General features: G+C 60.0%; 2 protein-coding genes across 5 annotated transcripts; one reads left to right on the top strand and one right to left on the bottom strand.

Annotated features, from left to right (window-relative positions):
- The first annotated feature begins 882 nt into the window (after nt 1-882).
- On the top strand, nt 883-10957 carry PCBP4 (poly(rC) binding protein 4). Of its 4 annotated transcripts, none has more exons than XM_060022615.2 (13): nt 883-984; nt 7031-7175; nt 7370-7393; nt 7516-7548; nt 7777-7893; nt 8122-8253; nt 8408-8536; nt 8784-8858; nt 9008-9052; nt 9128-9191; nt 9316-9368; nt 9458-9627; nt 10259-10957. In XM_060022615.2, the coding sequence occupies exons 2-13, from the start codon at nt 7095-7097 to the stop codon at nt 10323-10325; spliced, it is 990 nt and encodes a 329-aa protein (XP_059878598.1). In that variant the 5' UTR covers nt 883-984; nt 7031-7094; the 3' UTR covers nt 10326-10957. The 4 variants fall into 4 exon arrangements, with proteins under 4 accessions (XP_059878598.1, XP_059878595.1, XP_059878596.1 ...); XM_060022612.2 differs by having other exon boundaries at nt 10062-10957; XM_060022613.2 differs by having other exon boundaries at nt 9313-9368.
- Nucleotides 10958-10964: 7 nt separating this feature from the next.
- Nucleotides 10965-13020, bottom strand: GPR62 (G protein-coupled receptor 62). The gene is made up of 2 exons (XM_060022617.1): nt 12903-13020; nt 10965-12805 (listed from the first exon to the last, which is right to left on the bottom strand). The coding sequence occupies exon 2, from the start codon at nt 12778-12780 to the stop codon at nt 11689-11691; it is 1092 nt and encodes a 363-aa protein (XP_059878600.1). The 5' UTR covers nt 12781-12805; nt 12903-13020; the 3' UTR covers nt 10965-11688.
- Nucleotides 13021-15794: the final 2774 nt, after the last annotated feature.

Raw genomic sequence — 15794 nt, 5'->3', positions numbered from 1 at the left:
GATTTGCGCCCCAGGGGGCGCGGCAGTCGGGGGTGCGGTGCGGGAAAGCGAGAGCTTGGGAACCGCCCAGCTCCTCCCCCTACTCTTACCCCTTCCCTAGTCGAGTACTCAACTGCGCCGCGTCCCTCGCGACCCTCGCGACCCTAGCCCAAAAAGGAATTCTGGGGGTAGCTCTGGGAGAATCACGGGGCGGGTGCACAGGGTCACACCGCTCACAGGCGCCTCCTCCAGCTGGTCCGGTAACCTGTCCTGGACGGACGAGGGCTTGGCCTCGCGGAAGCTGGGGGTGGCTGAGGGGTGCGGGGCTTGGTGGGCGAGAGCCCCGCGCGGGGATGGATGGCGCAGAAGCGAGGAGCGCCGGGAACCCGACCCGGCGGAGGGTCGAAACTTGAGCTCCGAGGGACCCGAGCCGGAGCGGGGCAGCGCGGGCGCTGGCGGCGGGGCCGAGGCCGAGATGGGGGTGCAGAGGGCTCGGCAGAGTCACCGGGCGGGCGGCCCGGGACGGAAGGACCGGCTGGCCCAGAGCGAAGGGACTGGGAGTGGGGCGCAGGCGCGGGTGGCGCGGGAAGGACCGTGGCTGGGACCGCGCTTCAGGCCGGACCAACCCCCTCGCCCCCCACTCCCGGGGGCTGGAGGAGCCGCCCGGGTAGGGTCGCCCCAGCCCTCCCGGAAGCGGCCGCCGCTCGGGGCGCACCGCGGCGCGCGGGGCGGGGCGGGCGGCTGCGGCACTGGGGCGGCTGGGGCGGGCCCGCCGCGCTGTAATCGGATCCGGGGAGGGGGCGGGGAGGGGCCGGGCCGGGCGGGCCGGGGGTGGGGGGGGCGCGGAGCCGGGCTCCGGGCCGGCCGGGCTCCGCGCCTGTCAAACCCCTCATTGTTCGCAGCTGATGTCACTCGCAGTTGTGAGCGGCCGCCTCTCCCGGGGACAATGTGGGACTGAGCGGCCCAGCCGCCGCGCCGCCACCGCCGCAGGACAGCCCCAGCGAGGTAGGGCGCGGGCCGGGCGGGGCACCGCGGGCCGCGAAGTTTGGGGGTTCGGCCAGGGGCGGGGAGCCCGCGCCTGAGTCCACAGGCTGGGGTCGCGGGTTTGGGAGACTGGGAGACTGCGAGGAACACGTTCCCTGTCCCACACGGGCCCAGGCCTGCACAGGTGGGGGGCGCTGGTCTGCTAGAGGAGCCCCCAGTACCAGGGAGGGGTTTCCTGGACCTGAGACCCCAGATTTGAGGCCCTCATCCCACCTGCTGTTTCTGTCCTTTGGACCTGCTCTTCTCTCGACCTCCTGCCCTGGGTTCTGGTTCTGCTCCATCTCTGTCCCCATCTGACATTCCCCTGCAGTTCCTGGCTCAGCACACACCCCTTCCCATTCTCTGCAGTCCTTGAGGACACCAGACACAGACCTCCAGGCCAGGGGTGTGTGGAAATGACAGTTGGGGGCTCGGAGTGGTCCCTTGTGCCCTGTGGCTCTTTAGCCCCTCAGCTCTGACCTAGCTTCTTAGCTGGAGTCCTGGGAGGTGCGGGGGCTCTGGCTAGTCACTTCAGCCTGGCCCTGGATCCTGCTTCGCCAGGAGAGGGAGGTGCCTGCCTCCTCAGTCCCCTATCCCAGGCCCGCCATCTTGGGACCTGTAGCACCCAGTGCCCCGCCCGACTCCAGCACCCTGGGGAGTGGTCTTCAAGGGGATGCACCCAGGGCCAGGTGCATTCCCTCCTTCCAGAATGTGGGCTCTTAGTTCCCACCAAGCGCAGGATGGTCACCTTCACGCTGGACCAATAGAGCATGTGTCTCCAGGGGTTCCTCTTCTCCTACAAAGAGTTTTTAGACCCCCGGTGACTCCCCAGGACCTTAAACCTCAACTACAGCCTTCACTCTTTCCTGGGGTTACCCTCACTGCTTCAGAGCCAGCACCTGGGACCCTATCCTTTTCCCATCTGAAGGTCCCCTAGCCCCTCCGGGCCCTGGAACCCCCTCAACCTCCAAGGCGCCCCCATCCCAGCCCCCACCCCCCAGCCTTCATCAGCATGCAGGCTCAGGCTGCCCAAACACAAGGGGATTGTTCTTCTTGCATGCTCAGGGTGGGGGGCTGGGAGCAGGCGGCCCACACACCCTGGCAGGCCCAGGCCACAGGGAGGCTGGCTTTGCCCCGCCCTGTGTCCCCAGACAGGCTCTGCCCACTCTCCCTACTCCCATCACTGCCCCCCTCCAGCCTCCATCCCCATTGCCTAGTGGCGCTGACCTCTTGAGGAAAGAGCTCTGAGCTGCACAGGTGGACCCTGGGATTCTGCCAGCTCTGCCAGTTGCCTCTCATTCTCATGTAGCCTTACAGACAAGCCCCTTCCTCTCTGGGCCTCAGGTTCCCCTCTGATGAGGCCCTTCCAGCTATGACAGTCTGAGCCCGATTTTGTGAAACCTATGCCACACCACAGTTCTTCCTTCAGCCCCCCTTCACCATGGGGAAACCCACTCAGGGCCTCCAGAAGTCTCAAAGTGCAAATCCCCCACCCCAGTGATAATGCCTGGGGAGCCCCTAGACCCAGAGACACAGCAGGAGCAGGGGCTGGGGGTGCTAAGGAATGGGAACTGGGAACCCTGTCCAGGCAGATCCTGACTCTCGCGTGGGGCTGGTCCCCTGAGCCCTGGGTCTTCTCACCCCACTGTCACTGCTTCTCTGGGATTCTTAGCCCCATCGCTGGTCTCTAATGCCTCTGGGCCCTGTGAGCCCTTTCTTCTCCCTGCACACTGAGACTGGTACTGGCTTCTGCCCTCCTGGAGGAGCTTCTGCCCTCCTGGAACTCTGTAGTGGAAAGGCAGGCTCAGAAATGCCCAAATGGGGCTTCTTTGTGTTGTAGGCATCTTGGAGGGGCAGAGAGGCCTGAGTGATAACATCTGACTTGGAAGGTTGGGGAGGGCTTCACAGAGGAGGCAGCATCTCAGAAGGATTTGGACAGAGTGGGGAGGATGGGCATTTCAAGCTAGGATCAGCCTGGGCAAAGGCCCAGAGGCCTGGTGGTGCTAGGCGTGTTTTGCAGTCTGGTGTGTGTGGGGGATGGGGTAGAGATGAGACAAGAGAAGTTGGCAGAGACCAGATCATGAAGGGCCTTGAGTGCCCATCTATGGAGATCAGGCTTTATTCATTGGGCATTGGGGAGCCAAGGATGGCTGTTGAGCAGCAAAGTGACCCAGTCTAGCATGGAGAATGGAAGCTAGAGACCTTTCTCAATTTGGTGAGACAGTGAGGGGATGTGTACCAGTGCATGGGGCTGTACCATGAAGTTGCACCCTTTCTCCTGGACTCCAGTCTGGGCCTGGGCCTGCCTTGGTTTCCCTTGGCTGTGAGGACTCTTGAGGGGTTGCCTAATGATGCTCTAAGGAGGCTGTAGCATTTCTGGCACCAGCCAGCTTGTCAGAGCTTCCCGTCTCTGCCTAGTACTGAGTCTACAGGACAGTTCTAGGTCAAGGAAGCAGAGGCTGGAGCTCATAGACCCCAGGCTGCTCCCCTCCAGGCCCCTCCTCCCCCAACTCTCCCATAAAGTAGGTATGAATGGCCATCCTGGGAGGCTGTAAGGCTGAGAGGCTGGGCATATGGATCCAAGGATGCTGTGGCAATTCTTCTGGAGGCCTAGTTAATCAGAAAGGGTGAGCATGCCCAGAGAAATGGGCAGGGGAGTCAGGATCCCGCAGTGCTGATCCCCTCCGGCCCCAGGGTCCACTCCCCCCACCCCATCCCCACCATGCCCTGCTTCGCCTGATGCCCTGAGCCATTCTCCAGCATCACTGGGTGTGGCCAGCATGGCTGCTTTTGGAGAGGAATAGAAGGAGGCTGTTAGGTTGGGGACCGTTGGGGGATGTAAGGTGGGGGATGAACTTGGAGACTGGACTCTTCTCTCTTTCCAGCCCAGGTGGGTCTACAAGCCCTAGTTGGTCCAGACACTCTAGCTATTAGAGCCAAGGGAATCCCCCAAGGGGCGGGCCAGTCCACTTGAGTTGCTTGGCCCCAGGAGCCTTCCCCTCCCCCGGATTGTTCTTGCTCCAGAACAAAGCCAGGGTGGACACTTGATCCCTGCGTGTGGGGGGGAGCTGGCTAAGCCCCCGGCCCTTTGATTGGGCAGCTGTCATGAGAGAGAGACAGCTGGGGGGGAGGGGCAGGAAGGGGCAGCCGCCATTGCTTACACAGCTGTCACCCCCCCCCCCCCCCGCCCCCTCCAGCTTGAGTGGCAGGAAGCCAGAGACAGAAGGAGTGGGCACTGGATCTGGGGAGGGGGTCTGGGGAGAAGAAGGGAACGCCCGAGGTCAGAGGCCTGGTCTGAGCTTGGTATGTCCTGCCAGGGAGCCCTGCTGACCAGAGGGGGCTGGGTACCCCCAGAGGTGAGCTGGAGGTCAGTGTGGCATGACGCGTGGCTGCCATGTGGGTGGCCCAGCAGGGACCTAGGGCCCACCAAGCTGGAGCAGCAAGCAACTCCCTAGAGCCCCTGTAAGGGTAGAAGGGGAGCCAATATGCCTAGTAGGGCTGCTTGTCCTTAGGGCTCCTAGGAGAATAATTAGAGAGACCTGTATCAAGACCCCTTGTTCTCCCCTAAAGAGAGGAAAGACCTTGAGGGTCTATCAAAACAGGAAGGACACAGAGAGACCAGCCACTCCCCTCCCCCACCCCCTTCCTGCAAACACACACACACACATAGCACAGGTAGGTAAACTGAGGTCTAGGTCAGGTGCAGGCCTGGCCAAGGTCACCCATTGAATTTGGGGCAGTGGGGCTCTGCTGTAAACCCAGGTATCTTTTTCAGGGCAGGAGCCCTAGTTCTGGCCACATCCCAACCCTTCTGCCCTATTTTCCCAGGAGCCTTTGCCCACAAAAGTTGATGTGCAAATGGTATGGGGACAATGTCGGGCCTCCCATTGGTTACCACCCCAAAGAGGTCCCTAGCCCCAGAAAGTTCCGGAGCTTAAGATGTGGCTCTGGACAAGTACAGTCCTTTCCAAACACAACCCATGTCTACCAACCAAGCAGGGGTCTGAGAGACTACTAAAGCCTGCTCCCCACCTTTGAAGAGCTGCCCCTGTCCCCCCTGGAAGAGGACAGACAGACCCAGACAGGACAGCCAGACAGAGGAGGCCCTCACACTAGCAGGCAGGGCCCTGCTAGTCCCACCAGGCCCCACCTCTCTGTGACCTTGGGCAGGTTACAGACCCTCTCTAGGCACCAGGCTCCCCTTCTGTTTGGTAAATTCATCTGTTCAGATAACCAGCGTGTTCTGAGTAACTTCTCCAGCCTGGCTCTGGGAACACAAGGAGAGGGTGGCAGCCTTGGCTCCTGCTCTAAGGGGCTCCCGGGCTGGCCAGGGCAACAGAAACTAAGCACGTCATCACGAGTGCTTTGCTGGGGGAACTGCCGGCAGCTGGGGGAATGTTAGCAAGGGCAGCCAGCATGAGGCTGGCCAGGATGCTCACAGAGCACAGGCCCTGCATCCACTGTTGACCTCTGACCTCTGGAGAGCCGATGGACAGAACTCAAGCGGAGGGAGGAGCAGGTGCTGGGGAGGCAACAGTTACTGGGTGTTTGGGGAGTCAGGGTCGTCACCCCCATGGTACAGATGAAGAAATAAAGATCTCAGGCCATACAGTGGCTTCCAGAGACAGCCAGGCTGGGAGCCCCACCCCGCCTCCTCCATGCCCACGCTCAGGCTAGCAAGGGGGGTTCTGAAGAGGGCATTGAACAGAGCTCCACACCCTTGACCCTCGAGTCAGGATAGGGCAGGGGACTGAGGAGGAAGGTGCCCAGGGGTCTCTGGGGTGCTCGAGCCCAGCACACTCATCCCCCCCACCCTTCCCAGGCAGTAGGAATTCATAGGGTTAGGGCTTGTTCTTGGCTCAGACTTGGCACCAGTTGGTCCCCTCCCTGTTTTCCTGCTCAGGTTCTGGTTCCCCGGTGAGCTTCCCATCAAGGCAGAGCCTTGGCGGGCGGCAGCCGCTGGAGGAGAGGGATTTCCAAGCAGGATTAAGGTTCAGGATTAAGTTGGGGCATGAAAAGGGGTCGGGTGGGGAGGGCTGGCGGCTGGGCTAATCCCAGCAGCTAATCTCCAGCTCCTCCTTCTTCCATCAGTTAACGGCCTTGACATTCCCCAGCCCCCCAATCCCTTTCTTACCCATCACCCAGTTCCAAGGAGGAAGCAGTCCCTCCATTTTACGGGTGAGAACACTGAGACTCAAGAGTCCAAGTGATTTGTTTCTGGTACAGTAGAAAGTGCTCCAAGCTGGGAACACGGCCAGCCCGGACACTTCTAACCTCCTCAGCACATAGGAGAGGGCTCAGAAAACCACCGTGCACACGGCTGGTCCCCAGACCCCACCGCCACCCCCACCCCCAGTGCTGAATGAACCTCGCTCACAGCTGTCCGCAGGAGCCTCTGCTTTAGTGACTTCTAGTGGACGGATGCAGCCCACCCTCCTGGAGCCTCACTACCTTCACTTCTGCCCACCTTTCAAGACCTCCCATGGCTCCCGTGGCTGCTCCGGCTCCCTCTCCAGCTGCTCCTCCAGGCTCTAGCCAGCAGGGGCTCTGGTCCCTGGGCGCAAGTGCCTCCCATTTGAAGTAACGTTTCGATTTTAACCCAACCTTCAAGGGCCAATCAACAACGGTCCCCTCTTCCAAGAGGTCAGGTAGGAGGCTCCCTCTCTGGACTCCCATAGTTAATTCTCCTGACGTACGAGGGGAAGGGAAGGATACTTGTGGAAACTGGGTGCCTATCACATATGCACCTATCTCCTTTTAATTCTCATAACTCTGGGGACTGGATTGGGTGTCCCCTTCTTACAGATGGGAAGCTGAGGCTCAGAAGGGTTAAATATGTCAGCCAGGCTTACACAGCTAGTGAGCTGCACACAGCAAACTGGTCAATGTGACACTTGAAACTTGTGGTCCACGCTGTCTCTCTGCTCTGGAAGTTTATCTAGCTTGGCTCTGGGGTTCCCATGTAAGGGCAAGGGACCTGAAAGAAAGCTGAGCTCTTCTCTAACCCATCTCCCACTGCCCCCCGCAGAGCCGGCCAGGCCACAGCGTGGACGCACTCCCAGGCGGCCTCGGCCCCAGCCCCGCCTGACAGGATGAGCGGCTCAGATGCGGGGCTGGAGGAGGAGCCAGAGCTCAGCATCACCCTCACACTGCGGATGCTGATGCATGGGAAAGTAAGTGCTTGTGGGGGAGTGCTTCGCTGTGGCTCAGGAGGGGGCAAAGTGCAAGGCGAGGCAAGACCTGGTCCTCCGGGAGGGAGTTTGATCTTGGGTATCCTGTCTCCTGCAGAGCCCCTGCCTGAAGTAGGGGCAAGCGCTGGCCCTGGGGTATTGGTACCCTGCTGACTCCACTCTTGTCTTGTTTGCAGGAAGTGGGCAGCATAATTGGGAAGGTAGGTACCTCGTTCTGTTCTGTATGTCCCCTTCAACCTGAGACCTCAGTCCAGGAAAGGAATCAACGGCTGCTTGGCCTAAGAGCCATTCTCTATTTTGCCTTCTATTTTGTCTCCTGCAGAAAGGAGAGACTGTAAAGCGAATCCGGGAACAGGTGAGGACGGAGTTTGGGAGAGGAGCCCAGGGCACCTGGTTTGGAGGGGAGGGGAGATGCCTGCTTCACCTTGTCCCTGAATCCACCATCTGGGATGACCAGTGAGTGCCCCTAGAAGGTGGCTGTTTCCAGCCTTGGCTGGGGCCTGGTGAGTGGAGGGGCAGGCAAGTTCTTGGCCAGGAAGCAGAGAAGGAGCCCCGTTGCCTGGCGCTTGTCCTGCACCCACAGAGTAGCGCCCGGATCACCATCTCTGAGGGCTCCTGCCCTGAGCGCATCACCACCATCACCGGATCTACAGCAGCCGTCTTCCATGCAGTCTCCATGATTGCCTTCAAGCTGGATGAGGTCTGTGGCTGTCTGAGGGGCTGGGGGCCACAGGTGGTTCCCCGGGAGGAACAGGACTCTGACTCCACAGAATGGCTACGGGTGGGACAGAAGGCCAAGCTGAGGACAGGGTTCTCTCATTGGAGTGGGACGCGGGCAGGCTTCCCTCCTTCATCCCCCAGCAAGAAGGTGCTCCAGGGGAGGGGGAGCAGTAGGGGCATGCACAGCCAACCCAGTCTTCCTGCCCAGGACCTCTGTGCTGCTCCCGCAAACGGGGGGAATGTCTCCAGACCTCCAGTGACCCTGCGCCTTGTCATCCCTGCAAGCCAGTGTGGCTCGCTGATTGGGAAGGCTGGCACCAAGATCAAGGAGATCCGAGAGGTGAGGGGAAGGGGTACCACCCCAAGAGAGTCTTACCCTTCAGTTTCGAGGGGAGACCTGGGCTTACAGCTTCCTGTCCTGTGGGGAGCTCCGAGCCTAGGCATGCTCTGGGTTATGGGAGTAGCTGAAAGTGGCCCCCGTTCTCTGCTTGCAGACTACAGGTGCCCAGGTGCAGGTGGCAGGGGACCTGCTCCCCAACTCCACAGAGCGTGCTGTCACCGTCTCTGGGGTGCCTGATGCCATCATCTTGTGTGTGCGCCAGATCTGTGCTGTCATCCTGGAGGTGCTGCCCTGGGGCAGGGAGAGAGGGCAGGGGATGGGCCCTGGGCCTGCCTTGTCAGGCCCTCAAGTCCCACGTGACACCAGGTGGGGATAGAGTGGGGCTGCAGGGATGGATGTGAGAAGCTCCAGGATGTCGGGCTGCATTTACCTGGGGGTTATAGAGAGGGCCTTGAGAACACAGGGCCCTTGGGGAGGTCAGGGGGGACCTGAGAAGGTCCTGATAGAGCCTTCCCTTTTGTGCCTTCCAGTCCCCACCCAAAGGAGCCACTATCCCATATCATCCAAGCCTCTCCTTAGGTACTGTCCTTCTCTCCACCAACCAGGTGAGGGGGAACAGCAGGAAGGGTGGGATGTGTTACCGGGGAAGGGGATGGAAGAAGGAATTGGGGGTCCAGGGAGAGGTGGGGAGGGGTGACTCTGGCCAAACTGCCCTGATCACAGTAACCCCCTTTTACCCACTTTGTCCCCACAGGGCTTCTCCGTCCAGGGTCAGTATGGGGCTGTGACCTCAGCTGAGGTGAGTGACCGCAGCCCAAGGCACCCCTTCCTGAACTGAGCCTCCTCTGACTCCTGACCCTTCTTCTTGGCACAGGTCACCAAGCTCCAGCAGCTCTCGGGCCACGCAGTCCCCTTCGCCTCACCCAGCATGGTGCCAGGTGAGCAGTCTCTGCAGAAGGAAGCAGGGGCAGATCCCAAGGGGCCAGGTAGCCCCTCTGGAAAGGACATGGGGAGGCAGCAAAGGTCCAGACTCATGCCCAATCCCTCTTCTCCCCCCAGCAGGACTGGATCCTGGCACACAGACCAGCTCACAGGAGTTCTTGGTTCCCAACGACGTGAGCACGGGATGGGGTAGTTTGAGGGTGGGTAGGGGGGCCTGGGGCGTCTGGGCCTCACCTAGGGTTGAATTCCACCCTCTCTCCAGCTGATTGGCTGCGTGATTGGGCGCCAGGGCAGCAAGATCAGTGAGATCCGGCAGATGTCAGGGGCACATATCAAGATCGGGAACCAAGCAGAGGGCGCTGGTGAGCGGCACGTGACCATCACTGGTTCACCAGTGTCCATCGCCCTGGCCCAGTACCTCATCACTGCCTGGTGAGTATGGGGTGGGGTATCACAGGTCATGGGACTTTTGTGCCTGAGAAAGGCACAGGTCGGGTGGGGAGAGCTGACCTCCCTTCTCCTGGGCCTGTCCTCTGCCTCCCCTAACCTTGCCACACTTGTTCAGTGTTGCCCCATCTTCCCCATACATCTGTCCCCCATGTCCTGTTTCTCCAAGCCTGTCTCTTTTCCCTGGGTCTTCGGCCTCCCCATTTCTCCCCTTACCCAATGCTATATTTACTTGTCCTTTCTTCCCGTCCGCGCTCTTCCAACCTTTCCCATCTTCTCCTCAAACACACCCACCTCAGGTCATTGTTCTCAAGTCCTCTCTATTTTTCATCTAATCTTACCCCTTATATTTGCCCTCATTGCCTCCTTTCTCACCCCCGACCTTCCCCTTCATCTTCCCTCTCTATCCCTCTTTCCAGTCTAGAAACGGCCAAGTCTACCTCTGGGGGGACACCCGGCTCGGCCCCCACAGACCTGCCTGCCCCCTTCTCGCCACCCCTGACGGCCCTGCCCACCGCTCCCCCAGGCCTGCTGGGCACGCCCTATGCCATCTCCCTCTCCAACTTCATCGGCCTCAAGCCTGTACCCTTCTTGGCTCTACCACCTGCCTCCCCAGGGCCACCGCCGGGCTTGGCGGCCTACACTGCCAAGATGGCAGCGGCCAATGGGAGCAAGAAAGCTGAGCGGCAGAAATTCTCCCCCTACTGAGGCCAGCTGAGGCACAGGCACGGGAGCAGGCAGGACTGCCGGCAGGGGGCTGCCTCCACTATCTGCCCAAGGAGACTCCACCCCGGGGGGGGGGGGGGGGCGGTCCCAAACGCCGCTAATGCCCAGACGCATGGATGCACCCCCCCCCACCCTGCCCCGGTCTGTGGGAGTTCCTGCTCTCGGAGTGGGGGCTGTTTTTGGCCCAGGGTTCTGGGAGCTGCAGCAGCCCCAGGGTAGGGGTCTTGATCCCCTCTAGCTCTGTGCTTGGATGCAGGGAGCATCCTAAGTGCCCCCACTTTGCGGGGGTCACTCATGCACTCCCCATCCCTCAGGGCTTCCCTGCCTCCTGTCCCCCTGTGGGGATCAGGGAGGAGGCCTGGGGGCGGCTGGGGGCCATGCTTCTCTCCCCACCTCCCTGCAGATTCCTGCTGCTTCCACTGATACCCTTTTGACTGGAATGGACTGGCTGGGCTTGGCAGAGGGCAGCCCGAAGAGGGGGCACTGCCAGGCAGCTGGGGGAGTGGCATGGGGGCAGGGGCCGAGTTCTCAGCAGCAGACACTCTGTACAGTTTTTTCAATTCCTGTTTTTGAATAAATATTCTGAGAGACCAGGAAGCTGTGAAACACTGTGGGTATTGGCAAAACCTCCAGAAAACGGGTGTAGCTGAGACCCCAGAGGACCCCCATCTGTGACTCCATCAGCCCCAGCTGGGCCTCGGCCCCTTCCACATGCCAGTTCTGGGGCTTCAGGGCTCTTTGGGGGGTCATGTTGTCCAGCCTCCTGCCTCTGGCACCAAAGCGATCCAGTTGTTTTCTGGGCATTTTTAGAAGCTGATGGAGGAGTTCCAGTAGTTTTGTCCAGCCTCTCCTTGGTGCAGATGTGCAGGAGGTCTTTCTGAATGTCCCTTCACTGGTTCCTCCTGCTGTGGCTGTAACCCAGACCCTGCCCTACCTGGCCCATTCCCTTTGGCTGTGAGCCATTAGGGCCTTCTGTGATCCTGCCCACCTCTGCTTCTTCCTTGGCCTGGGGATCACCCATGAGTGTCCAGATCACCCAAGCTGGAGAAGCCCTTAGAGATGGTCCAGGGTACAGATGGAAAAACTGATACCTAGTGAAGGGTAGGTCTGTGTACAAGGCCATGCAGAGTTGGGCCCAGAACTCAGGATTCCTAGCTCCCAGAAGCCTCTGGGCCTCACTTGGCTGCAGGTCCCCTTTCTCCCATTCCAGAGCCAGAAGTGCAGGCAGGCTACCTGCCATAAGCTGTGCTGGAGGCTGGATGGGCCCTTTGTGATACCACCCTGCTTTCTCCAGTCCCGGCTCACCTTGGGAGACATCTCTCACGTGGCCTCTGGCATGCTCAGGCTCTCCCTTCCTGCCAAATCCCGGGCTTGTTCTGGTGCCTCAGAAGGGCCTAGGACAGGGCCCTCTGGAGGTCTATGGAGGTGCTGCAGGAGGGCCCGCGGGTGCCAGGCCCGCGAAGTGCAGGCCCGCGGGGGCCGGGGTAGCGCTCGTCGGGCGAGACGGCCCAGCGTCCGGCGTACAGGGCGCTGCAGCAGGCCGTACAGGAAGGGGTGAGCCGCGAAGGCCGTGTAGGCTACCCAGGTGACGGCCGCCTCGGCCGCGGCGGCCTGGGCAGCGGGCGCTAAGCACGCACAGCCGTAAGGCAGCCAGCAGGCTGCGAACTGGCCCACGGCCAGCGCCGGGGCCAGGGCTGCTTTGCCCCAGGGCGGGCGAGGCCGAAGGGGCGGCAAAATGGAGAGGCGACTGTCCAGAGAGTCGGAGCGCGGCCGGGACCCGCGCGCGGGCCGCGGGGGCCGCAGGGCAGCGCGGCGCGCCACGAGGAAGATGCCGCCGTACGCTCCGAGCAGCAGGAGGGCGGGCAGCGCGAAGGCCAGCAGCGCCCAGAGCGGCCGGAAGGGCTCGAGGCCCCCTGCCAGGACAGAGCAGCGAGCCGGGGCAGGGGGCGGTGCGGGCGGCGGCCCGAGCAAGGAGAGCGCGCCCAGCAGCCCCGCCGCCGCCCACACGGCGGTGAGCACGAGGGTGGGCGGAGGCCGCGCGCCGGGCCGCAGCGGGTGCACTATGAGGCGGTAGCGCGCCAGGCCGAGCGCCGCCACGCCGAGCGTACAGGCGGGCAGCAGCGCCGCCGAGAGGAAGCGTGCCGCGCGGCAGGGCGCGGGGCCCAGGCGCACGCGGCCCAGCCCCGGCGGCGGAGCGGCCAGCAGGCCCAGCGGCATGATGGAGCCGGCAGCCAGCAGGTCCACTACGCACAGGTGCACGAGGTAGAGCGCGTCGCGTAGTCCCGGCGTGCGCAGCACCACAACCAGCAGTGCGCCGTTGCCCAGCAGTGCTGCCGCCTCCACGACAGCCGCCAGGATCAACCCCATCGAGGCTGCGACTTCTGGTGCGTTCAGCCCTGTGGCGTTGGCCATTCGTGCCCTCAGGCTTCACCCTGTGCTGGGATGCAGAGAGCGAAATGGAGCTTCCCCCGCCTGCCCCTCGCCACCCCCGGCCCCATTCCCATCACCCGTCCGTTGCTCCTCTAGCCTCTCACCTCACAGGCTGCCCAGGTGCTGGCTCAGACACCCAGGCTGCCATTCTCTTGGGGGCTTGGCCGGCCCCATGGAAGTGTGCAAGGCTGGGACTGTGGTTCTCTCCTCCACCCCAGCAACTCAGCCCCTGCTGGAGATGGTACTGGCTGTCACTTTGATGCTGCCCTTTGGAGATACACAGAGCTGGCAAGGGAGGGGCAGGGCCTGGCACCGGCCCCCTGGGTCCTAGCAGCTGCCAGCTGGAGGCTGAAGGCTGTGCTGTGGAAGTGCTGTGGGTGCTTCGGGAGGGGGGCCCAGAGCAGGCACAGGCTGGAGTGAGACTCAGGACATTGGAGTGTGGGCTTTGGAGTCAGCCACATCCTATTCTGCCTTTTCCCGGGGTGGGAAGTGCTGCCCCCCACATCTGCTGTCTTCCGCCATCCCCATCAGTGGGGTTAATCGGATCATTCAGCCTTTGTACTGAGGGGAAACTGAGGTACCAGTGAGACAAGAGCTGGAGCTGGGAGACCCCTAGGTACCCTCTCGTCCTCAGTAGGGCTAGTTCTCTAGGTAAAGTGAGGGGAAAAGCACAGGACTTGGCACATAGTAGGTTGCTTAGCTGGTATTAGCTTGGCACAGAATAGGTGCTTCAAGACACTGTGGAATTAATGAGAGGAACCCTTAGGGAGCAACTGCTGTTTGTTTTGTTTTGTTTTTGCTGTTAGGAAACAAGTCCCCTTCCGCTAAGCATACTCTGAGTTTTCTTTAGGAAGCCACCTCTCCGCAACTCAGGACATGTGGTTTGGGTGAGCAAGACCCTCACCTTTCATATCACATTCCTGACTAGGCATGAAACCCAGTCCTGGCCAGTCAGTGTGTTGCACCCCCCACCACCAAGGTATTGGCTCAGGGAAAGCCATGTGACTCCAATGGGGCATATGCCCCCCAGGTGGTGTCACCCAGTCCCATAGCAAAACCCCATGTATACCTTGATGGCTTGCCTTTGTGTCTGAAGCTCCTTCCTCTCCCTTGAACCCCAGTCTTGGGTTTCCAGCTGTCTCTTCAACATCACCCCCAGTACAGGGTCAACTGGGCATCTCAAAAGTCCTATGCCCCAAAACAGGACTTGACTTATGACCCCCCACCCCAAACTGCTCCAGAGAGTCTTCCCCCATTAGTAAATGCCATCTCAGAAGTTTCCATTGACACCTCCGTTTCCTCCACGCACCACATCCAATCCATCGTGTCTGAATCCAGCCATTTCTCACCACCACTACCATGCTCCCAGCCACTATCACCCCTCACCTGGACCATTTCAGATCTGTCCTGGCCTCCGCTTCTGCACCTTGTGCTGGTCATTTGTCTGTTTGCCCTTAGATCCATTCCCATCTTTCACAGCACTGCTCTGCCTTCTAAGAAACTGATTTCCCAGGCTCCTTTGTCATTTGGTTTTTGGGTAAATTCAGCCAATGGAAGTTACCAGCCGAAGGCTGGAGGGTGGCAGGAGGGAAGAAGCCAGGGTATCTTCCCTTTCATGCTCAGCCTGGATCTACCTCTGGATCTGCCTCTGTGGAGGACATTCTCTCTCCATAGCCCTGGCTCCCTTCAGGCAGTCCCCTCTGGGGTTCTGGTGCCTGCTGGGTGACCCTGGCCTCTGGGCATTGGAATACCATCATTCGTCCAGCCTAAGAGTGGTAGCAACTTCCTGCTGTTGCTAATCCCAGGGTTGACTTACCAGCCCCTTTGGTAGTTCAATTCCTTCCCTGTATCAAATTCCTCTTGTCTGGAATACATAGAGTGATTTCTCTTTTGTTGATTGGATCTTGACTGACACCATAGATCCACTCTCTACACAGCTGGCTGAAGTGGATCCCTCTAAAGACAAATGAGATCAGGTCATGATCCTGCACTCATCCTTCCAAGAACTTCCCATCATCAAAATAGAATCTCACCTCCTCTTTGCTGAGATGGCCTTCTCCCCACCTCTCTGACCTCACCTGCCTCCTCCTTGCCTCCCATACTTCCAGCCGTACAGTCTTCATGCTTGTCCTCCCACATGTCAAACTGGTTTCCACCTCAGGATCTTTGCATGTGCTGTTTCCTCTGTCAGAACACCCTTGCCCCAGATCTCTCCATGGCTTGCTTCCTCACCTAATTCAGGTCTCTGCCTTCAATGACCATCTTTTCTAAAACTGTTCCACTTTCCCATCACTACTCCTTTAACCCTGCTTTATTTTTCTTCCTGGTACTTTTCCTACCTGATATTGTATTTCATATCTATGCACATACTTGTTTAGATCCTGTTTTATTAGAATGCAAGCCCCTTGAGAGCAGGGACCTTGTCTGTGTCTTGCTTGTTTCTGTGCCCCTAGAACCCCTCATAGGCACGCAGTCCGCATCAGCACAGATCTGGGTGGCAGACAACAGAGCATGAACCTCTGGATTTGAGTCACCTGTTGCTGGAATTCGAAGGGCCCCGGTCCAATTCTCTATTATTCAGATGAGAAAACTGGTGCTCAGAGAGGGAAGGAATGTGTTCTGGATTACACAGCCAAGTTATACCTGGAAACCAGATCGCCTGCTTCCTAAGCTCTGTCCACACAGGCACCACTTCCTGTACTTGACCACAACTTGAATGTGGGCATTTGCCTCCAGGAGGTGAAGCTGGCTTCTTGAGGTCTTGGTTCAGAAGAAGGAGAGAGCATTGGCTTTCTCACTGCCCAGTTAGGCCTGCAGGCCTGGGGCAGCCTCCAAGCCACCAAGGTCTGGGGAGGGCTCAGCAGGGCCAGGTGGGAAAGCAAATGAGAACAGGGGACTGGAGAAGGCAATAGGGAGGGATGGGGACTATGGTGGGTTGGAGAGTGCATGCTCCCTGCAAAATCATTCAACTAAATTAGCAATTAAAACACTTTGGG

Source organism: Delphinus delphis, chromosome 10 (genome assembly GCF_949987515.2).
Source record: "Delphinus delphis chromosome 10, mDelDel1.2, whole genome shotgun sequence".
Taxonomy (NCBI): Eukaryota; Metazoa; Chordata; class Mammalia; order Artiodactyla; family Delphinidae; genus Delphinus; species Delphinus delphis.
The sequence above is the reverse complement of the archived record's forward strand: the minus strand, read 5'-3'. Positions and strand labels throughout refer to the sequence as shown.